Source organism: Protomyctophum bolini, assembly GCF_963924005.1.
Source record: "Protomyctophum bolini genome assembly, chromosome: 6".
Lineage (NCBI taxonomy): Eukaryota > Metazoa > Chordata > Actinopteri > Myctophiformes > Myctophidae > Protomyctophum > Protomyctophum bolini.
Window position 1 is genome coordinate 5622124 of NC_137867.1, and position 24366 is coordinate 5646489.

At 40.6% G+C, this 24366-nt stretch overlaps 1 protein-coding gene and 1 long non-coding RNA gene across 2 annotated transcripts in view; both read left to right on the forward strand.

Annotated features, from left to right (window-relative positions):
• Window positions 1-326, forward strand: part of LOC308317375 — a 558-nt gene extending 232 nt beyond the window's left edge. Inside the window, exons 2-3 of the long non-coding RNA XR_013964249.1 lie at window positions 1-34; window positions 130-326. The exon at window positions 1-34 is cut by the window's left edge and continues 109 nt beyond it. This is a non-coding gene — a long non-coding RNA (uncharacterized lncRNA). The remainder of the gene's footprint in view (window positions 35-129) is intronic.
• Window positions 327-801: 475 nt separating this feature from the next.
• Window positions 802-8721, forward strand: LOC308317373 (adhesion G protein-coupled receptor F5-like). The gene is made up of 10 exons (XM_080766341.1): window positions 802-913; window positions 1112-1276; window positions 1457-1632; window positions 2055-2219; window positions 2552-3949; window positions 4627-4668; window positions 4799-4861; window positions 7021-7090; window positions 7979-8050; window positions 8622-8721. The coding sequence occupies exons 1-10, from the start codon at window positions 889-891 to the stop codon at window positions 8708-8710; spliced, it is 2265 nt and encodes a 754-aa protein (XP_080622467.1). The 5' UTR covers window positions 802-888; the 3' UTR covers window positions 8711-8721.
• The last annotated feature ends 15645 nt before the right edge of the window (window positions 8722-24366 follow it).

Below are 24366 nucleotides of genomic sequence, written 5' to 3' on the forward strand. Positions count from 1 at the left end.
CCTGCAAAAGGCCCAGTTTCGACAACTTACACAAGTACGTTTTTAAAATAAGCTACAGAAAAATGATGTCATCAATTTGGAATCAGATAGTAAAAAGATATCAACTTACCCTGTTCACATTTTCCCAAGGTACAAAAGAAATCATTTTTCCGCCTGAAACGTACACTGGTCAAACCATAAACATGACTTGCACTCCTGAGTTTCGGGTCGAAGTTACTAGTTGGAAGTGGGAATTCAATGGGAAGGATGCCACAAACTCTGAAAGGTTTGAAGTCTCTAATAGTGGCCAGACCTCCACTCTCACAATTAAGAACGTTATTGCTCGTGATTCGGGTAAGTACCAATTGCTACCATAACTTTTAATGACCAATCACAAGTCAATATCTGTGCAATGCAGCCACAGTTCATGATAAGTTTAAATAATACAAAATGAGTTGTGTTCTGACTACTTCACTATGACTACACACATACACACACACACACACACACACACACACACACACACACACACACACACACGCACGTGTGCATGCGTGCTCCCCTTTCTCTGCCAATTGTGCCATAATAATAAAATAAAATGTTGCAAATGTGCCATTTAATTTTGAACCCGTACAATATTCTAGATCACCACTCACATGTAGAAATTGTACTATTTCACATTGTACTGATTCATCAACTAATTCAAGCTTCATTTTAATCTCAGGGGATTATAAATGTATCCTGGAACTTCGAGCAATGACATTCGTGCAGAAGGGACGCATGGAATCCGATGTCATCAAAGATGCTCCCAACATACGAGTCAATAGCACTTACAACATCCCCTGTAAGGGAGGTTATACTCAAGACCTTAGTTGTTGCGTGCAAAGTCCCTATAAAGTCCAGTGGAGGATGAATAAGAATGAATTGGTGTCAGGTAAGAATGAATTGGTGAGGCACATCGGTGTCTTCCAGACGGAACCAGTCTTTCTCTCTACTCTGTCTTATCTAATAAAGCATAATTTAGTCTTACAAAAGGAAAAGATAATGGCTCATCACAGTGCACTTCTGGGACTACTATAAAAGCTATACACACAGCTGCCTGTAATTCACCAATATGATTAAATGTTCACAGATAACCAAGGTCAAGAAGATGATGATGATTTCTGCATCATCTACAAGTACATAATTAGAAACTGCGCAGGTGATGTCAAAAAACACTTCACGTGTTATGCGACTGGGACCAACACCAATTACCCCATTTATAAAAAGACAACAACTCTGAACATCTTCCGTGGGAGTAAGTCAAGCAATTTACTGTCTATAGTTGGCCTGGGGTGGAAATTCAACCCAGGAGCTTCCCACCATACCAATAGGAACATTTGTAATAGACATTGTATTATTATTATTATTATTGTTGTTGTTGTTGCAGTCATAAACTTTGCATGGAAATAACTGGATTATTTGCATTTGGCACAAGGTCCTACATGTAATGATGAGGAGTATGGTAGTGGACGAGAAGGAGACATATCAGAACGAGCATGTGATCCTGGCCAGGTTGGAAAAATACGCGTCCAATGTCTCAGTGGACAATGGAAACTTCTGGAGGATAGTTGTATTGTAAAAGCAATAGGAGATCTTATGACTCAATCCCAGGTAAAAGAGGCCTTTTTTAAATCTTTATATGGAATACAACCACATGAAGGGGAATCACTTTCACCAGTGGTTCTCAAAATGGGTTCTGAGGCGTCCTCGAGGGCGTTCCAGGGGGTCCCCACCAGTGAAATGAGTTAATTTAATCTGTTTAGCCACTATAACTATAAGAAAATAGCTGATCTACAAGCTCACAACAACGATGTTACTTGTTGTGAAGTTATAAGTCAGCTACTTATTTTTGGAATATTTGTTGAAATGGTTTAACAACATTTATCTTGTATGAGGGTCTTTGGTACAAGATATTTCCAGATGGGGCCCGGTCCACTGATTATTAATTTGGGGGGTTTGACATAATTTGAGAACCACTGGTAACAGAATGTTCTTGGTTGGTACCATGCAATTGACATGTTTGATTCTTTTAGGATTTGGTTGCGAAGACAGTTCCAGAATTTGTGGGGAATCTAACTAATGTGGCAGAAGCATATAAAACAGTAATTACTGGTTCGAGTGCAACCATATCTGCTATTGTTGACATCCTGGACAACATTGCAGATGTCGCCGTTGATGTCGATGAGATTGTCATGACGGTAAGCGGTGGAAAGAAATCCCCATATAGGTTGCTATATGCCCCGCAGCCCTCGCCTCAAAAATATACCTATTAAAGAAAATATATAGAATGTTATTATGGAGTAGGTGAATGATTCTTACTTTCATGGTAACCTAATAATCTCATTTTAATGAAAATAAGAAACACTAGATGTTAGACCTGTTGTTCATCACTAAAACACCAAATTGAGAACCACAGGCGAGCTTTATTATGTCACATTGTACTTTGCTTACAGTATTATGCAATATTTTGTAGCTTAAAACAAGATAAACATGTTATCACTCTAACAGAGAAATGCCGTTTTGTCTGCAGGGTGTCCTGGAAATAGTGGATGTCATCATTGATGAAGCAGCAACAGAATCCTGGTCCATTTTAAACACCAACAAAACCCTCAATGTCAGCTCAAAGTTTCTAAATTCAATGGAAAGTATCATCGACTCCTTGGAAGGGGAGTTTGATATATCAACCGACCTCATTCTGCTGGACAGAACAAGATTCAACAACTCGTACCAGGCGGACATTAACTCTAGTGTCACCCTCAACATTATAAACACCAGTGCTACCAACCTCTTCATTACCACCATTGTCTTCCCCCTCAACAGCATTCTACCTCCCAGGAATGCCAGCTTCAATACCACTAGCAACGAAACCAGCTATGAGAACATCATCAATGGCAAAGTTCTGATGGTCAAGCTGAACACCACGGTTGAAAATGTGATAATAACTTTTGACAAACGAAACACGTCGTTGACATTGAGCCCACAGTGCGTCTTCTGGAACTTTGCACTCTTTGATAACCTCGGCGGATGGGACCACGAGGGGTGTGCTTTTGTGTCAGACATAAATGATACCGTCACCTGTAACTGCACCCACCTAACCTCCTTCTCAATTCTTATGTCGATTGACATTCCCCCAGAAATTAAAGTTTTACTGGACATAATCTCGTACATTGGCGTAGGGATATCAATGGGATGCTTGGTCATTTGTCTCATCGTTGAGATAGTCATTTGGAAGACAATAAGAAACAATAAGACAATGTATAAGACAATCTTATACATGCGTCATGTTTGTATTGTGAACATTGCTGTGTCTCTGCTTATGGCAGACATCTGGTTCATCATTGGATCAGCAATTGCCGACAACCCCCTTGAAAATCCAGGGGAAGATTACAGAGTTCCAGTCGCTCCATGCCGCGCAGCAACATTTTTCATACACTTTTTCTACCTTGCCCTGTTCTTTTGGTCATTTGTGTTAAGCCTTCTCATGCTTTACATAACCTTCGCCACCTTCTCCCATCCGTCTAAACCAATCATGATGGCCATTGCTTTCTGTTTGGGCTACGGAGGTCCTTTAATTATAGCAGTCGTCACCATTGCCTCTACAGCGGGCCACAATGGCTACATCAGAGAATACAACGCTTGTTGGCTAAACTGGCACAAGACGAAAGCCCTACTTGCGTTTGTGATTCCTGCCTTGACCATTGTTCTTATAAACGTCATAATTCTAATCGTGTCCTTGTGCACAATTATGAATGTTTTCCAGTCAGATCAAAACAAAAAAAGAAAAAAGAAAATGGTGAGAGCCATCGCAAAATTCTTGGCCTTTTTGACTGCTTTCATTGGAATTACTTGGTGTCTGGGAGTGGGAACTATGACAGCTCCAACAAATATTGGAATCCATATTGCCTTCGCATTCTTCAACTCATTACAGGTAAGGAAAAAACATATAGGCTAATTTTCCTACTTATATTGATCCCAAATGACTTGCCATGGGGTCTATTTTGAGGGGTGCTAGCCCAGCTTTGTGTCTTTGTTTGAATTTTAGCGATTTGATTGGCGCAAATTGTGATTGTCCGGAATCAGATGTATGATAAGAGCGCCCCTCACTTCACACGGGTGTGATTTTAACTCCTCTCTATCACAGTCTCGTAAATCATGTTTTGGGGTGAGCATTCGGCACAACTGCCAATCAAAGTGACTGTACTGGCCAATCACAGTGCGTCTTTTCCGGGACTTTGCAAAACACATAACATCTGTTTAGCAGACTGTGGCGGCTCATGTGGGACAACCAAGGCATGGATATTTGTAATGGCAGCTAATAACACATTCATGAAACAAGCTAAAACTAAAAAACACATTTGACCGCAACAAATTGCATAAAAGCAATATTACTTATTGCCTCCGCTCTATGCTATGAGGTCTGCGGGGGAAACTTCAATTCCGCAAAGTTATGGCAAGAGCTGTGACATTTTTAACAAAGTAATTTATTGGGCAAAAAGGTCACAAACAAACAGTTTGGGCATGAATTCATAGTCCTACTTTACATTACTATACTGATGTATACAACCATCAATAAAACACTTGTCTTTATTTATTTATTTCATTTAGGGTTTCTTCATTTTAATGTTTGGGACACTGGTGGATTCACAGGTATGTTGTAGTATACAAATATAGAACATACACTAATGCAGATGCATACTAAACTATATTAAAATAAAACATTTGAAAAAAAGTATGTATTTTATGTTTGTTGTATAACATTCAAACACTCTGCCTACAGATCCGAAAGGCCTTTAAAGGACGACTTGCAGGAATTCCAAGCACCGGCTACTATCAAACAACAGTAAGTGAAAATGTGAAAATCTGTAGTTTTTAAAACCACAGTTAGTTCCACTAGCATCGGTTTGCCATTTGACTTTTCTTTTGCAGTTTCCCCCCATTTTCTCCAAATTTATTCGCTGGTGTGAAATTGGCCTAATGTGCACAACCAGTAACAACCAGGCTGAGGGCGAGAAGCGACCTTGCCCTGAAGGGCAGGCTCGTGTGCACACTGGCACTTTGGCATGGGGGGTCAGATCAACATATGGAATCAATTCTGTACTGGCCATATATGGAGCGTGTCTTGAGTGTTCAGGGTTTGATGAGGTCGGATCAACATATGGAATGTCAGAACAGGTCAGCTCCATATATGGAGATCTAAGTGTGGCAGCAGGGGCAGTGTCTTGAGTGTACAGGGTTTGATGAGGGCCCAGGTAGGGCCAGGCCAAAGTTTTCGAGTTTTCGACGAGGTCAGTGCCGTGATCTTCATATATGGAGATAGCCATATATGGAGACGGCCATATATGGGGCATCAACCATATATGAAGATGGCCGTATATGGAGAATCGATCATACAGTATATGGTGGTGTGACGTGTCACAAGGTGTGATGTCACGAGGCGTCATGAGCTGACAACCATATGAGTGTGACCTGACTGACGGACAGGTTTTCATAGTAATTTGCGACCTACAGTTGCAATTAACACTTCTTTGACTGTGTTGACCTTGGAATGGAGCAAGCATTTTACCTTTGTCATATAATCCCATTTAGAAAAATATATCTGAATATGAATTGAAACATAAAAGCGATGCCATGTGGAATGCAGGTAGCCAAGAGGCAAAAGTAAAGTAAAATGCCAAGCTATTGCACCTCACACCAGATGGACTAAATTATAATTTGGTCACTTAGCTTCTGGACTTCCACAAGGACATACAAATTAATGTTACTATGAGAATTTCGAGTGTTTCATTCTCCACTAGTAACCCTCCCCACCAAACAGGCACCCAGAACAACCAGTAGGAGGAGTACTAGCTCAGACAGACAACTGTCAAGGACACAAGTGAAGTGCCTCTTTAATGATGGTGTCGGCTTGCATTGTGTGAACACATCCTTCTACCCTAATATAAATCCTTCTACCCTAATAGAAATCCTTATACCCTAATAGAAATCCTTATGGATTTCTACCCTAATAGAAATCCTTCTACCCTAATAGAAATCCTTCTACCCTAATAGAAATCCTTCTCTTCTACCCTAATAGAAATCCTTTTACCCTAATAGAAATCCTTCTACCATAATATAAATCCTTCTACCATAATATAAATCCTTCTACCCTAATATAAATCCTTATACCCTAATAGAAATCCTTTTACCCTAATAGAAATCCTTCTACCCTAATAGAAATCCTTCTACCCTAATAGAAATCCTTTTACCCTAATAGAAATTCTTCTCTTCTACCCTAATAGAAATCCTTCTACCATAATAGAAATCCTTCTACCCTAATAGTACCTTATAGTACAGTATGGCACAGTTCAGTATGATACAGTACGGTCCAGTATGCTACAATACGGTACAGTACAGTACATTATGGTACAGTATGGGACAGTATTGTACAGTACAGTATTGTACAGTACCGTATAGTACAGTATGGCACAGTTTAGTATGATATAGTATGGTCCAGTATGCTACAATACGGTACATACGGTACATTAGGGTACAGTAAAGTACAGTACAGTACAGTACAGTACAGTACAGTACAGTACAGTACAGTACAGTATAGAGCAGAGCAGAGGAGAGGAGAAGAGAGCAGAACAGAGGAGAAGAGAGCAGAACAGAGGAGAACAGTACAGTACAGTACAGTGGAGCACAGTACAGTGAAGTACAGTACAGTACAGTGGAGTACAGCACAGTACAGTGGAGTACAGTACAGTACAGTGGAGTACAGCACAGTACAGTACAGTACAGTACAGTACAGTGCAGTGCAGCGCAGTACAGGACAATGCAGAGGACTACAGTACAGTACAGAGGAGTACAGTATACTATTCCCTCTAGGTTACCACATTTACGACATCCAAGCAACTTATGATGTATATAGAAACATGCTTGCCATACTTGCTTTTATACAGAAATAAAAACAAGCAAAACAATTCTAGTTCTTATAGTTACTGGTCCATGTTTTCCATACAGAGTACAAATCGTGGTGTTACTTCCTCTGGATTCTCTGGATTATCGTTTCTGCAGAACTGGTTCAGGCAAAGTAAGTTGCATCATGTTTAATAATAATAGATTCACTGATCTAAATTACTGCTGACCCCTATTGTGAGTGTTCTGTTTTAATATGACAGATTCAATAGACTATGTGATGAAACAAATGGGAAAGACTCAATATTTAAGTATCAAGTTTTCTTTTCTTTTTTTGTATATAGGCCTATAGCGTATATGTCAACAACTTAACAGATGAGAAATGGGAAAATGGTCTCCCCCTAACTTTGGATTGCAGATTTTGTGAAGGATACTTCTGGCCTTTGCAGCATATTTTTTAATTTGTTCTGTTCATGACCAATGGTCATGAACAGATGGTCATTGACCATCAGTACTTGAGTGTCATAGTTTTTTTGGTTGTGGCGGCATTGAATTATCTTTAACATTGAATCTATACTACTGCTTGAGTGTTTTCTTTACCACGTCACTAAATTATGTCAGGTGTAAAGGAGCAACTTACATGGACACTCATGAAGGAAGCATGAGTTCAAGTCCGTTGCTCTCCCCTTGTCCCCCATATATGGGGACTAGGTTGGTGGAGGGTGTGTAGAGCCCAGGATCACATTAGATGATTGACACAGGGGTGAAAAATGGGTTACAAAATCGTGGGATAAAAATATATATTAAACTAAATTATTTAGAGCATTCAAGCTCACAATGGATGTGAGGTTCTTCAGGATCATATGTGGAAGGCAAAGTAAAAAATTGAAAAAATGGGAAACATTTGGAATATTTTTGAAACATTTTAACAACACAAATATTGGCCGTAGCCATGCACACATTAATTTGGGGGTCCTTCATGTCACAAAGAAGTTTGAAAACCACTGATAGATATTTTGCAGATTGAATGAGGCATTTTACTAAAACTTTTCTTGTTCTCCAGATACCGGTAACCCGCTACAGAGTACAAGTGGTGGTACAAGTGGTGGTACTTCCTCTGGATTCTCCAGGCAAAGTAAGTTGCATCATGTTTAATAATAATAATAATAGATTCACTGATCTAAATTACTGCTGACCCCTATTGTGAGTGTTCTGTTTCAATATGACAGATTCAATAGACTATGTGATGAAACAAATGGGAAAGACTCAATATTGAAGTATCAAGTTTTCTTATCTTTTTTTGTATATGTCAACAACTTAACAGATGAGAAATGGGAAAATGGTCTCCCCCTAACTTTGGGTAATTGCCAATTGGGTTGCAGATTTTGTGAAGGATACGGCAAAGGCCTTTGCAGCATATTTTTTAATTAGTTCTGTTCATGACCATCAGTACTTGAGTGTCATAATTTTGGATGTGAGGTTGTGAGGTTCTTCAGGATCATAATTATGTGGAAGGCAAAGTAAAAAATTTAAAAAATGGGAAACATTTGGAATATTTTTGAAACATTTTAACAACACAAATATTGGCCGTAGCCATGCACACATTAATTTGGGGGTCCTTCATGTCACAAAGAAGTTTGAGAACCACTGATAGATATTTTACAGATTGAATGAGGCATTTTACTAAAACATTTCTTGTTCTCCAGATGCCGGTGTTACGGTTTCGAACCCTCCACCCCAACCTTCCACTTCTGGTGTTCCTCTGCACAACCCACTGCTCCATCACCAATCCTAGTCAGGTCCACCTCTGTGTTTCCCTCCCCCTCTGACGAGCTGCCTGGGTGTGGCACTGCACACCTGTTTCCATTCTACCATGATCACCAGAGTCTTCAAGAACCCTGCCTTCGCTCCACTCCTCGCCAGATCTTCCCATAGAAACGCCTGGCAAGTACAGTTTCTCTCTACTCTGTTGCTGTTCGTACTCTGTAGAGCTTTTCATGTGTTTTAGCTGCAGTGTTAGCTGTTTTGCTAATTTGTTCCTCTCATCCTCCAGACCTGGCTATCTGCCGTGCCACGCCTGGATCTCGTCACCCCTTTGTTCTGGACTGTTTGTTTGGCTGCCGATCTACAAGCTCGTCTTTGACTACTCTCTTGGATTTCCCCTAAGTATAGCTTTATATTATAAGTATAGCTTTATATTATATATATCCTCATAGATACATATCTACCTATTTATACGATAAGAGTATTTATGTATGCTCAATTTGGACAATAAAGTGCTTAATTGTCTTCCTGTCTCCTGAGTGGTTGCATTTGAGTTCAGAACACAACTCAGTCTCAACAACCGTTAACCCGTCCAGGAGCACGTAGCAGTTCTGTTCCGACGGAATCATTCATTAGAATCAACAATTAATGGAGTTTGTTAGCAATTGCCATGTCGATACTATTCATTAAAAGTGTATTTATTTATTTTAATTTTTCTTTTTTTGTGTTTTGTTTAACGGTTAAAGCTCTATTATATAGCCTATTCCAATAGTAATCAATGGTGTATTGTTTGTTCAGGAACAGGTGTCATGCCGTTTCTCCCGTAAACACTAAACAGAAAATACAATTTCAGGTCGGGAAGGGATAGCCTTTTTATCCAATCAGGAGAGAGAACCCTACCATGATCATTTATCAGCTTCAATTTGAATGCTGCAGCCACCTTTTGGCGCCAGGAAATTTAGCTTCCCAAGTCTGTAACTTAAAGACCAAAGGAGATCTGGCTTTCAGCACCAACACTTTGGAATGCACTGCCCTTGGCCTTTGAGATCAAGCATGCTGAATCAGTCTCCTCTTTTAAATCCCTATACTAGGGATATACCTACACTATACCTACACTTGAATTCATGAATTATCACTTGCATCACCTGCAAATTGTAATGCACAAGGTTTGCTGTCAGTTCACCCCTTTGCGGGGTGTGTGGGTCAATATGTCAATGGGGTGGGTGGGGGGTAGGCCTATCATGGGTAAAGTTAATTGAGAATCTGTCCACATCAAGGATGCAGCACTGTGGTCCTCGCCTCGGTCACAACAAAGCACTTTAAAACAGCGGTGCTGAATGAAGGTAGACCTAATGGTATTCCTCCTGTGTCTTGTTAGCTGTCTAGGCTATTGTACTGTTGATTGTATAATGAAGTGCTTAGGTCTACTGCTGTTTCAGGCCCAGTGGTGGCACATCCTACACATTGCATGGCTATTTTTGCTATTTGTTGTACAATGAAATATAGGGCTTAAATGGTTAATACTGCTTTGCCAGGCCCAGTGTTGGCACAGATGTGAATTTGTGAAAGGCATTGCTGTTGGTCCAATGCAGTTGCTTACCGTGTCCTTGGTTTGCACCCCAGTCGTGCAACGGATGTGGTCCAAGTCCGCTCAGTACTAGCCTACGGCCAGAGCCCCGAATCCCTATAGGCCACTAGGCCTAGGCTATATAGACTGTTGGGTGGGACTTGCCAGAGAATGGTTTAAGAGCTCCATAAAGCTATATCTTGGAGATGTGGACATGCATGCTTCCTATTGCCATAGGAGAGTATGCCACCAGATTGTTGTTGTATGGGTGAACTTTGCCGAATAATGTATTTTATTTGTATTTATTTTAAATAATAATCAATTTAAGTCAACAAAATGCATACATTGTACAATGTAATTAAACAGCTTCAAGGTCTCTGTTGTCCAATTACTGTCTGTAGGGACAGTGTCCAGACATATAGCCTATCCTAACAATCCACTCTCTTATGACAATGACATGCAGGTCTCTGGACTTTGTAGCCTAGTACAGTATAAAACGATACAATTGGTATTAAAAGTGGTAAAGTGTAGTGACATTTTGAGTGTGTGGTGTGCTGTGCTTCTGCAGTGACTTTTTTCCATTATAAATAAATAATTCCAAAATAAAAGTCCATGAATAAAGATAATAGGCTATTTGTAACCGTAAATGTGAATAACAATAGATAATTGTATACATCCTCCTAACTTTGTTCTTCAAAAAAGGCACTTTTGCACGTATGATGTGCTTAATTTTATTTATTTTATGATAATAACAAAAAGGTTTATGAGAAATGTGATTAGCCGCCCGTTAGCTCTGATCCATATAGCTCTAATGATGCTGTTAAATGCAACCGCATTAGTATGGACCAGAGCCATATGGTTGAAACGAAGCAGTGAAAGGTCCTGAAAGTTACATAACGTCAGTCTTACCCAATACCCAATCTTTCTGTTTAATGAACACAAAGCTGCTGTACTTTATACCTCATACTTTAAATGCTTAGTACTGCATACTTTAAATGCTCAGCCACCACGGTGGATATTTTGACATTCAGTTTTTTTTGTTTTTGGAATGTTGCCACTACTGTTGGAGCTTTTCATTTAAAACGTTCGCTATGCAGAGCTGCGGCGTATGTACACCTGGTTCTACCTGGGCATGGGCCTATTGTTAGGTAAAGTTAGCTTAAGTTGTGGCAAATCTGCAAAATAAATGCTTATCACTAGTTTAATAGCTGATGTAGTAGGTAGGCCTAACTGTGGAATGCATGGTACTCTGTAGGGTGTAGGGCTGTAGGCTATACTTGCTGCTGCAGCATGATTGACTACAATCAAGGCTGTCACTCACTACGTTGCTCTCACAACAGCACACTGCAGGAGTCAAGGAAGGCAGACAAAATCGTTTGGAGCCTTGGAGGGAAAATGCCCATTCTGTATTTTAGCGTTTGAGTAATTTTTCAACAGTTGCTAAAAGTTCCAAATAACATTTAAACAAGTTTGTTGCTAATTTTGTAGCTAAGCGTTGCCATGGTATTCTAATCTGTGTCGATTAGCCTATACCCACTGAACCACACTTGAAAGAGGAGGCTCAGCTTGAAAGAGGTGAGTAGCAATTATTACTTCATTTGTTTGTTCATTCATTCATTAATTTGTTCATTCATTCATTCATAATTATTACAGAACCACTGCATCACACATTAGAAACGAAATGTTCATCATCCCCACCTTATAACGGATCTTCAATATTTGAACATATTTCGAATTAGGACTACACAATTATGATTACCGGTATGTGAAATGCATCATGCATAATGAATAGGCCTACTTTTACTTTTTCTGCTTTAAGGTGTCCGTACACTAGCCGGTTTTAGCCCATAGTAATACCGTACACAAATGGTTTTCTTTTTTTGTGAATTCATAATCTCATCCATATCCTGCTGTCCCTCCATATTTGAGCAAGTCATCATTCAGGCCTATATTAAAAACTTCCTAGACCAAACGGTTTTAATATTTTACAATAATAGCAATGTGTGCAGTCATATTTCTACCATGAAAATGTGTGGCATGTGATTACCAGCTGTACAGTACATCGTCTTTACTGTCCTCATCGTACCCATTTATCTCTGTCTGAGGCTTGTGATAACAATATTTTGGGGTTGTGCGTGTATGAAATGGCTTGGGGCTATGGGGGGGAAAGACAATACAGGATGCTGATTGTTAATTCCTAATGTTTGTATAGTGGTGGACTGGGAAGAAAAACCAGCTCTGCCTGAATTTAATCTGCAAATTGAGTGAAAACAATTAATCTTGCCATTTGAAATGTGAAAAGTCTGGTTTCTGCTGGCCCACACTCGCTTTGTAGTATAATAACTTGGCACCATGCATGCCTTAAATTTACTTGGCACCATGCATGCCTTAAATTTACATGCACAACATAATTTGTCACAACAATGCTCTCTAGCTGTGTTCAATACACATAATTTCTGTTTGACTTATGACAGCTCAGACTGGTCTGCATATCAGAGCAAATGGTCATGGAGTTATGGCCATTTGAAGTGTTAAACATTGCTTTAACTCTACTGTAGCGCCCCATATGTGTGCAATTTAGTTTTTTTGTGACACTATTCTCATGCCAGTCCCCTGAACAGTGTTTGGTGCGGATTGGAGGAACGGTGCACCTGTGACACCCATGGGGCCCCGGCCTTGGGTCCACATATGTGGTCTCTTGTGTGACTATTTTCAAGTCCGGCCCCTGAACAGTGTTTCACAGACACTGAAATGCTGCGCCTCTTAAGCTCCGTTCACATTGAAGAAGCAGAAGCTAGCTTCTGCTTCTTCGTCCCATGTTATCTCTATGCTGAACAGCTTCTGCGTTTAAAAGCTGGAAACACAGCTTTTTTTTGTTTTTGCGTTTTTTTTTTCTCACCGGACCTCAACTTTAAAGCAGCTTTTAAAAGCTGGAGCTTTAAAAATCTGCGTGTAGCCAATCAGAGCACAGCGTGGTTTGAGGAGGCGGAGTTGAGCTCATTTTACAAAACCGAAAACCCTCTGGAAAGCTGTCCGACCCAATTGTCCGCATTAAAAAATAAACTTTTTGAATATGGGCTGTATATGAAATATGAATGGATATTTGGCAAGACCATAGCATATTTTGTGATAGAAATTAAAGTTTATATGAGAAACAAGTTGTCGAAGCGGTGAAAACAGGTTGTGTTCCGTGTGCCGTCGCGAGTGTCACGTTTCTGGGGACAAGTCATCGTGCATTCACCCCCCCCTCCGGTTCTCATCGAAGCTATGGATGAACTACTGAACTGAACTCTCCAGAACGCTATCCGTCGCTTGTGGACTGTTTGTGGACTAAACAGTGCACGCACACACACACGGTTGATAAATTAGCAGATATAGATAGATAGACAAACAACTAAACAATATTGTGTCGGAGTTTTCCCAAAAACAGCAGCCCGCTGTCAGCGCGTTTCTGTGCCGGTCCTCGTGTGTTTTGCTGGACGTTTCCTCGCACTAAAATTAATTGCCCTTGTCGCGGGACCTCGCCCTGAGCACAGGGAGTTGACCACTGGTGTACGCTCCTCGACACCCAGTCTCAATTTAGGGGGTCCTCCGCGGGCCGGGCCACAGGGTCCAGAAGTCGGTCCACTTTCGCTCGAGGTTTCTCCTCGACGACGGGGTCTGGCCGCAGGTCACCCGAGGCACTATCACCGTGATACAGTGGCGCTAGTAATGTACGTACTACAGGAGTGGGGCCTTGATCATACCTTATATCAGTTGTATGTACCCCCTCTATTTATGCAATATGTTGCCCATGTTTTGTGATTGGTTTGCTGCGTTCTGAATCGATAAACCAATCGCATATAAGATTTATTTGAGGGAATCATTTAAATTGGTCTATTGCGTTCATGTAGGCCTATCGATGAACCTCATACCAAAAGTTGAAAGATAGTAGATAGCCTATATTTATAGATAGATAGAACACGTGTGTGTGTGTGTGTGTGTGTGTGTGTGTGTGTGTGAGATATTGAGCACCGTGGACGGTGGAGGAGCCGACACGGGACTCACTTGCGAGCCAGTTCTCTCTCAGTGCCCCTGCAGTAATTACCCCCTCCCGGTTCCCACCGAGGTGAACAACTGAACCCCGTAGCTGTCTCTGACCGTGGACTAAACACACACACGGTTTATAAATGAGCATATATATATATATATAGTCTATAGACAAAGAACTAAAGTCCAGAGTCCCCAGCGCGTCGTATGCACCGCGTGTGTGTGTGTGCGCGAGAGAGATCAATAATTAATAGCCTTTATTATAAAGGCTATTAATTATTGATCTCTCTATGCACATGCATATCATACAACTGATATAAAGTTTATATCAGTTGTATGATATGCATGTGCACATGTCCGTTGCACTGGACTCCGTTCCGGTGATAATATCACCGTGATATTGATTATTAATTAAGTAATTAAAGTATGCATAGCCTACTACTAGTTGGCACAATGTTTCACATCATCTGCTAATTAAAAGCAAACTTTAAATGTGCTGATGCTGTAGTCAGTGTAAACGGTGAGGGTCCGTGGGGGTGGTGGAGGAGCGGTCTGACTCTAGGCTACTGCCACATATAGCCAGCCGAGGTCAGTCAGTGACAGACAGACAGCGCCGAGATGGGGGCTCCCTTCCACGGGAGACTTGGGACTGAATGTCCGGAAATCGCACGTAAACATAAGCTGTTTTAATTGCTTTTACGACGTGCTGGATATATACAATTGTATTTCTACGGTATGCTCTTTCTAAATCAACATTAACATTACATACAGAGCCGCCATTTAAAAAAATGCCCGGAGGGTTTCGCTCGTGGCCAGCTGGGGGAGAGGAGAGCGGAGTGGGGGGGAGACATGAGCGCTGAAGACGGGGAGGATTGAGATCCGGTCCGTTCGGTTATTTACAAACAAGTTTACCAAGATTATATTATTTATTCATCCATACATAGGTTATGATGTAACTAAATATATAAGTATGTCTCCTCTACAGTCGCTATTTTACATTTTAGACTTTCAAATGCGCATCTGCTCAAACTGCCTGTCTCTCGTCTCAAAGCCAGACAGCCAGTCCAGGCAGCTTGAGTGACAGGTACCTTGTACACGCCCACTTTCTCAAAAAAAAGCTGCGTCTTTTAGATTTCTGCTTCTGCTTTTTAAAGCAGCTTCTTCAATGTGAACGGAGCTTTACAGTAGGATGTCGTTTGAGATGGTGTGTGTGAGACCATCGGTCCTCACACACACTCACCGTCTAGGCAATTTTTATATAAAATAAATAATATACGTTGGTGTTAATCAAAAAAGGGCTTGCACCGGCAGACTTTAATGAATGTTGTTGATTTTTGCTGCGATTATAACTTTAGAAAAATACACTGTTGTCGCACACTGTTGGCGGATTCCTATTTTCTTTTAAATATTTTTAATGAATGGCTCATCACATGAGTCACAGTAGTGGGTATAATACTGAATGCTGGGGATTAACATGTGGTGTACGTGCCACACAGTATGTTGATGTACAGGTGTGGGAGTTGCGGTACTCCACATCATTGTTTTGAGGTCAGGAGTCTGGGGATAAAAACGTGCCTGCAAGCCTGCTTGCATTTGTCCGATGGTAACAAAAACAGTTCAGTGCTCAGGTGACCCTCTGGGCCTTCACCCGACTCCTTTGGGTGTACTCTAGAGCAGGGGTTCTCAATGTTTATGGCTGGAGATCCGGCCCGGAAATGCTTTGGCAATGTATATTGTTTTGTATACAAGAAACGAAATGTTTTGTTCATCATCCCCACCTTATAACGGATCTTCAATATTTGAACATATTTCGAATTAGGACTACACAATTATGATTACCGGTATGTGAAATGCATCATGCATAATGAATAGGCCTACTTTTACTTTTTCTGCTTTAAGGTGTCCGTACACTAGCCGATTTTAGCCCATATAGTAATACCGTACACAAATGGTTTTCTTTTTTTGTGAATTCATAATCTCATCCATATCCTGCTGTCCCTCCATATTTGAGCAAGTCATCATTCAGGCCTATATTAAAAACTTCCTAGACCAAACTGTTTTAATATTTTACAATAATAGCAATGTGTGCAGTCATATTTCTACCATGAAAATGTGTGGCATGTGATTACCAGCTGTACAGTACATCGTCTTTAACTGTCCTCATCGTACCCATTTATCTCTCTGTCTGAGGCTTGTGATAACAATATTTTGGGGTTGTGCGTGTATGAAATGGCTTGGGGCTATGGGGGGGAAAGGATAACAATACAGGATGCTGATTGTTAATTCCTAATGTTTGTATAGTGGTGGACTGGGAAGAAAAACCAGCTCTGCCTGAATTTAATCTGTGCAAATTGAGTGAAAACAATTAATCTTGCCATCTGAAATGTGAAAAGTCTGGTTTCTGCTGGCCCACACTCGCTTTGTAGTATAATAACTTGGCACCATGCATGCCTTAAATTTACACCAACATAATTTGTCACAACAATGCTCTCTAGCTGTGTTCAATACACATAATTTCTGTTTGACTTATGACAGCTCAGACTGGTCTGCATATCAGAGCAAATGGTCATGGAGTTATGGCCATTTGAAGTGTTAAACATTGCTTTAACTCCACTGTAGCGCCCCATATGTGTGCAATTTAGTTTTTTTGTGACACTATTCTCATGCCAGTCCCCTGAACAGTGTTTGGTGCGGATTGGAGGAACGGTGCACCTGTGACACCCATGGGGCCCTGGCCTTGGGTCCACATATGTGGTCTCTTGTGTGACTATTTTCAAGTCCGGCCCCTGAACAGTGTTTCACAGACACTGAAATGCTGCGCCTCTTACAGTAGGATGTCGTTTGAGATGGTGTGTGTGAGACCATCGGTCCTCACACACACTCACCGTCTAGGCAATTTTTATATAAAATAAATAATATGTATGTTGGTGTTAATCAAACATGGGCTTGCACCGGCAGACTTTAATGAATGTTGTTGATTTTTGCTGCGATTATAACTTTAGAAAATTACACTGTTGTCGCACACTGTTGGCGGATTCCTATTTTCTTTTAAATATTTTTAATGAATGGCTCATCACATGAGTCACAGTAGTGGGTATAATACTGAATGCTGGGGATTAACATGTGGTGTACGTGCCACACAGTATGTTGATGTACAGGTGTGGGAGTTGCGGTACTCCACATCATTGTTTTGAGGTCAGGAGTCTGGGGATAAAAACGTGCCTGCAAGCCTGCTTGCATTTGTCCGATGGTAACAAAAACAGTGCTGAACAAAACATTTCGTTTCTACATACAAAACAATACATACATTGCCAAAGCATTTCCGGGCCGGATCTCCAGCCATAAACATTGAGAACCCCTGCTCTAGAGTACACCCAAAGGAGTCGGGTGAAGGCCCAGAGGGTCACTGAGCACTGCATCCCCACCTTATAACGGATCTTCAATATTTGAACATATTTCGAATTAGGACTACACAATTATGATTACCGGTATGTGAAATGCATCATGCATAATGAATAGGCCTACTTTTACTTTTTCTGCTTTAAGGTGTCCGTACACTAGCCGATTTTAGCCCATAGTAATACCGTACACAAATGGTTTTCTTTTTTTGTGAATTCATAATCTCATCCATATCCTGCTGTCCCTCCATATTTGAGCAAGTCATCATTCAGGCCTATATTAAAACCTTCCTAGACCAAACGGTTTTAATATTTTACAATAATAGCAATGTGTGCAGTCATATTTCTACCATGAAAATGTGTGGCATGTGATTACCAGCTGTACAGTACATCGTCTTTACTGTCCTCATCGTACCCATTTATCTCTCTGTCTGAGGCTTGTGATAACAATATTTGCGTGTATGAAATGGCTTGGGGCTATGGGGGGGAAAGGATAACAATACAGGATGCTGATTGTTCTTCCTAACACCATTGCCTCCGGCTTGGCTGCATGGCCACTCCAACGAACTCAATCGTGTTTGTTTGACCTTCCCCTTGTTTTGTTCTCTTTGATTTTCTTGACAGGAATGGCAATATTAACGAATATCTGCACTGTCATTGGCCTTCTACTGATGTGCTATATTTCTGAGATTTCATGCCCGGCTCCGCAGGTAGGCCTGTTGTGTTTATGGTACACAGTAAATGTGGGCAAGGACAAGATCCATTATTGTTGTTCAAGAGCTCCTTGGATAAATTAACACAGTTTAGCCGGATATTCATTTGAGTATATTATTATTTATTACATCCTTGTTTGCACATAAAACAAAACTATTTTCAAGCTAAACTAAAGTACCAGTCAAACAATGAATGTTTCATTTAGATTTTCTCAAGTTAATCAAGTCTTTATTCTAATCTCAGGTGCCCGATGTTGAAGACTCGCTACCTGACATGGTTAGGAATGGTTAGTACAATGTACTGTATATACAGTAGAGACATTTTGATAAGCAACAATTAGAGTGGATGCACAATGAAGTAATTTGATGTTAACATTGCTGTAATAGGTGGCTTAATGTAAATTCATGAAATTGGAATGAAATCATTAAAGCACAACTCCATCTTTTTTCAACACATTTCTGTGTGAAAGCCTGATAAGCTATATTAAGGGGTTAATGGTGTGTGTGTGTGTGTGTGTGTGTGTGTGTGTGTGTCTGATGAGCTTGAAAAACTGTGGAGTTGTCCTTTAAGTAGCCTCAGAAACTGCAGGTGTTTATCCTTTAAGTAGACTAGTCCTTACCCGTTCTGAATATATGAACAGCAATATATATATATATATATATATATATATATATATATATATATATATATATATATATATATATATATATATATAGAATATTAGTGGTCCATGACATGAAAATGATGTTTGACAGTCAGCAATAGTGTTGCTTATTGTAGATTAATTTTCGGATTTTCATAGACCTGGTTGCTTGTTTCCCTCTCAGTCAATGTGGCAACCCTGGTCAGTGCCGTGTTGACAATGTAGCTTAGCAGTTATCACAGCTAGGAGGAGCAGCCTTCTGGCGTGGCCGCGTCATGTTTAAAAGTGTTTTGCGCAATTTATGTCCCCGAATGTATGGATATGGACGTATGGCTCTATCGCTGCCTCTTTCTTTAGTAGAAGTAGAAATTTAACGTATTCCAGAGGGTAGCAAGACCTCTCGCCCTTGGCGAGCAGTCTGGGCAATTGGTCTAGGCGACTCGCCAAAAGGGGAAGTCCACTCGCCAAAAGGGGAAGACCACTGGGCCCGGGGCGAAATGTCTTCACCTTTTGGCGAGTGGACTTCCCCTTTTGACGAGTGTTTTCTTCACTTTCAGCAACTGCAGCCTTTGCTAGCTACTGTGCTAAATCCGTCTTTTATATGATTTGATCAATCCATGACATCCATGCGGGTGAAATCCGTCGTTTATATAATTTGATCAATCCATGACATTGTTGTTAGAAGAACAGCTCAAATATTGAATGTGAAGAAAAAGTGTAGTACAAATCCTGGTGTGATCTTCTTAAAAGTGGAAGGATCATAACACACGTCTAAGGTATTTTTTCCCCTGACTTTCTGTTGGTAAAGTTTTGACTCTTTCACATCAGTGCACGGCTGATTCAAGCCATGCATTTAGGGGTAAAAAGGTACCTAACACACGTTGGTTAGAAAGGCTTCTTCACACACACACACACACACACACACACACACACAGTCACACACGAAGCAGTAAAACATCGCATTTATCAACTTTTCGCTGCGCGCCTCACAAGGCTATTGAATTTATTTGTGCTTCGTCTTTGCACAATGCACGTATAGGTAGGCATACATTGTGTAGAGCTGATCTACAGGCTGACAATGTGCCCCACATAATAGCGTATTCTTGGGACTGCGTGTGTGTGTGTGTGTGTGTGTGTGTGTGTGTGTGTGCGTGCGTGCGTGCGCGGGCTGACGGCATTGCTCTCTCTCCACTGTCTTTCTGTGAGTCCCCGATGCACTATATAATTTGAAAGTGATCATGATCAACTCGGGACGGTTGTATCTTTGAACACTCACAGACCAGGGGGGTCATCAATCATCACTGCATACTGCAGCCTGCTCCACGTTTTTTGGGGGGGATTTCGGAGCTGCAAAATGCAAGAAATAACGCACTTTGTGTGCAAACTCCTCGGTGCGCCTTGGATATGAGCGCCTTGGAATTGGAGCGCAATGGAAATGACTAAATGAGCATGCTCAGAAAGTCCAGAATGAATTTACATCCGAAGCAGTCGAGTAAATTCGAGTGGTAAGTGGTGGTAAGTCGAGTGGTCTTCCCCTTTTGCCGAGAAGGCTTCACTTTCTGGGGCGATTGGTCTTGGCGACTCGCCTCGGAAAGTAAAGACTTCTCGGCAAAAGGGGAAGGTCACTCGCCAAAGGTGAAGTCCACTCGCCGAGGCGAGAAGTCCGGTATTCTTGCAGAGTGTTTCCCGTCCGCGCGCGCGCACCGCCTCCTGGCCTGAGGGGGTTGGAGTGATGTAAAAACAATATTTGAACAGTGAAATACATCGGTAAAATAGGTAAAAAGTAGGCTAGGTTCATTCTGGGAGCGTGCAGATTTAGTTTTGCATGGAGATATGTGTGCCAATAGTGTGGCTCGCTCGGAGATAGACGACAACGGCTGTGCTGTGTATTAGGAGACACACACACAGACGCGGTGCGAGGAGCAGCCTTCTGTCGTGGCCGCGTCATGTTTAAAAGTATTTTGCGCAATTTATGTCCCCGAATGTATGGATATGGACTTATGGCCCCATCGCTGCCTCTTTCTTTAGTAGAAGTAGAAATTTAACGTGTTGCAGAGTGTTAACCGTCCGCGCGCGCGCGCACACACACACCGCCTCCTGGCCTGAGGGGGTTGGAGTGATGTAAAATCAATATTTGAACAGTGAAATACATGGGTAAAATCGGTAAAAAGTAGGCTAGGTTCATTGTGGGAGCGTGCAGATTTGTTTTTGCATGGAGAAATGTGCGCCAATAGTGTGGCTCGGTCGGAGATAGACTACAACGGCTGTGCTGTGTTATGTATTAGGAGACACACACACACACACACACACACGCGGCGCCAAATTGTATAGGGCACATTTTGTTGTGTTGCAGCGGTAGCTAGAGGAAGCATGCCAGTGGGGTAACGGTGATAACGGTGGCCTGTGATGCAGGTGTCGCTAAGGGACGTAGGTGCGAGGTTAATTCACTAATAAATTCATTATTAATCATTAATGTGTCAAATGGGAAAAAGGGCTCCGTTAAGACCTCCATATAATTATGGTCCATGCCTGTGTGAAAAGTGGGAGTGATTCGTGCAGTTAATGATGAGATAATTCGCTGTCAGTGACATTCATTCATTAATTCATTCAGACATTCAGAGATTGTTAGAATTATTGTTTAGAAAACAAGAATAGCAATTTTAGGTGTTTACAATACATTTTTGACTTCTAGTATTAGTATATCTCTTCCAACAAACTCTACTGTAGGCTATATTTTAGTCATTGTTGTTGGAGGTTCATACTGTACTCATTTATGTTTTCTATTGTGTAGTGACAGTGCTTCCAAATCAGTGGAACTATATCATTGATGTTGAATTGAATGCATCAAGCACTGAAATATTAGACCAGATTCGCTCTGCTGGAAGCTTCCCTCTGCAAATGAATAATGACACCGAAATCACAGACATTGAAATCACCACTGGTGAGTATTGTAGCTACAAAACAAGTTCAGTGACTTCATTCTTTGTTGTTCTCACATTCTTTCTAGTTTTACTGACATTCTCCAGTTTCTTTGAACTCTTCTGACCTGTTCATCCGGTCAATTTTTGACTGAGTTGTTCTCACATTCTTTCTAGTTTTACTGACATTCTACTGAATAAGTATTTTGTAGGCTAACTTATCGGTTAATAACTAATGTGTGAAAAATTATTAAATTATTGTGTGCAAATAATAAGACAAAAAAGGTGTAGGTATAGAGGTATAGTCATTTCAATACTCAATATACTACAATTTCTTTCCTGTAGCCATTATTATTAGGAGCAGTATCAATATTCAAATTGAAAGAAACATCTCTGCTTCCAGTGTGCGCTCCAAATGGCAATGGGTACCAGTGTAGATGTGAGGAACAGTATGGTTGGCCCTACAGCAGCTGTATCACTTATGGAGCCTGTGATAAGATCACCACCAGTGGCATCTGCAAATGCATCAATGCCATTCCAACTGATGGACAGTACTGTAAGCTGATATCAGGTAATCGCATCATACTTTCAAACTTTCACACATCAATTCACACCAAAATATATGTTATAAATCTCAAAAGATAAGATATCAAGGAGTTTCTGTAAACATTAGATCACTGACAATTATGTTGAGATGTGTGCAGTGTTGGTATGACTATAACAAGCAAGCTCATCATAAGTATAGTCTGGTGTATGATCAAAGATATACGCCTGGGCTCGGATGCTGGAAAAAGTCAGCAGTAACAAACATACGCACACACACTGCTTTGAACACCATGATCATGATAAGTTGATAACAACCCGTACGAAGGACCGGCCCAAACGGCCTTCTGCTATTTCTTTAATTTTTGTTTCCATCCAGTTTTAGCCCATTGACTGAATTTATATCACCTGAAGTGTCAGTAGGTGGAGTAAGTGAGACTATTAAGCTGGATATGCACTACGAGAAATTTAGGACAATTTTGGGTGAGCTTAAATGGGGAATGTAGCTAATGCGTGAAAATGAGCGTGCACCAGGCTCGTGCACCGCGCGCGCAGACCCTACTGAACATTCAGCACCTCCTACTGTAAATATCTTCCCGTGGCCATGCTCGCAAAGTCATAGAGTAACTCAAAGACATTGTGGACAACACTAGTCTTCCTATAAGAGTCAGACTATAGTGACACAATAGACACCACAGAAGTCAATATAACCTTCATAGATAAGAATATAGTATGTTTTGGAGTTTATATTCAGTTGACTGTACCTTGAAAGCAAGGTACACATAATCACATTTAAGAACATCATCAAGAAGATTGTGGTTTATATGACAAGAGTTGGTTATTTATACTGACAAACTTCTTTAATCAAATGACGTATTGTGTACTATTCTGCGGACCACAGAACTACCACAACTCTATGAATACATAGTTGAAGTTGAGATCAGCACTGTTGATGTTGAAGTGTTAAAGCAACTGAAGGACATCGTGGACAACACTAGTCTTCCTATAAGAGTCAGTGACTCAATAAACATCACAGAAGTCAATATAACCTTCATAGGTAAGAATATTCTATTAAACTTTACAATTAATTTAGAAGTTAAAGGAAATTAAAATGGTGCCCTTTGGGAAATACCATACATGCGAACGATGCTAGTCGGGAACAATGCAAGTTGGAAAACATGCCCCCCCCCAGTTATGCAATACCTGTTGTATATACAATAGAGTTGTTCCTGTCTGTCTGTCTGTGTCCCTTTTATTATTATTAAGTTGTATGTTGATTGAAATGTCAGTCTCAAGTACTGTACTGTTCCTAAATATTCTATGTGAAGCATTGCATATCGAATCAGGAAAATATTTGTTAATCCACCATTTCATCTTGTACTATTTGCCCACAGAACTTCCACAGCTATATGAATACATAGTTGAAGTTGAGATCAGCACTGTTGATGTTGAAGTGTTACTGCAACTGCAGGACATCTTGGACAACACTAGTCTTCCCATAAGAATCCATGACTCAATAAACATCACAGAAGTCAATATAACCTTCATAGGTAAGAATATTCTATTAAACTTTACAATTAATGAGAAGTAAAAGGAATTTTAACAGGTAACCATTGGGCACCCTCCTACTTGGGAACAATGCAAGTTTAAAATACACGCCCACCCAGTTATGCGATACCCGTTGTACCTGTGTTAGAGTAACCTTGTTCCTGTCTGTCTGTGTCCCTTATGTTATTATTAAGTTGTATATTGTTTAAATTTCTGTCTCAAGTACTGTTCGGTCTGTTACTAAATAATCTATGTGAAGCATTGCATCTAATCAATTTCAACAGAGAAGCATGTACAATACAGAGACACATTGAAATATGTTCTATA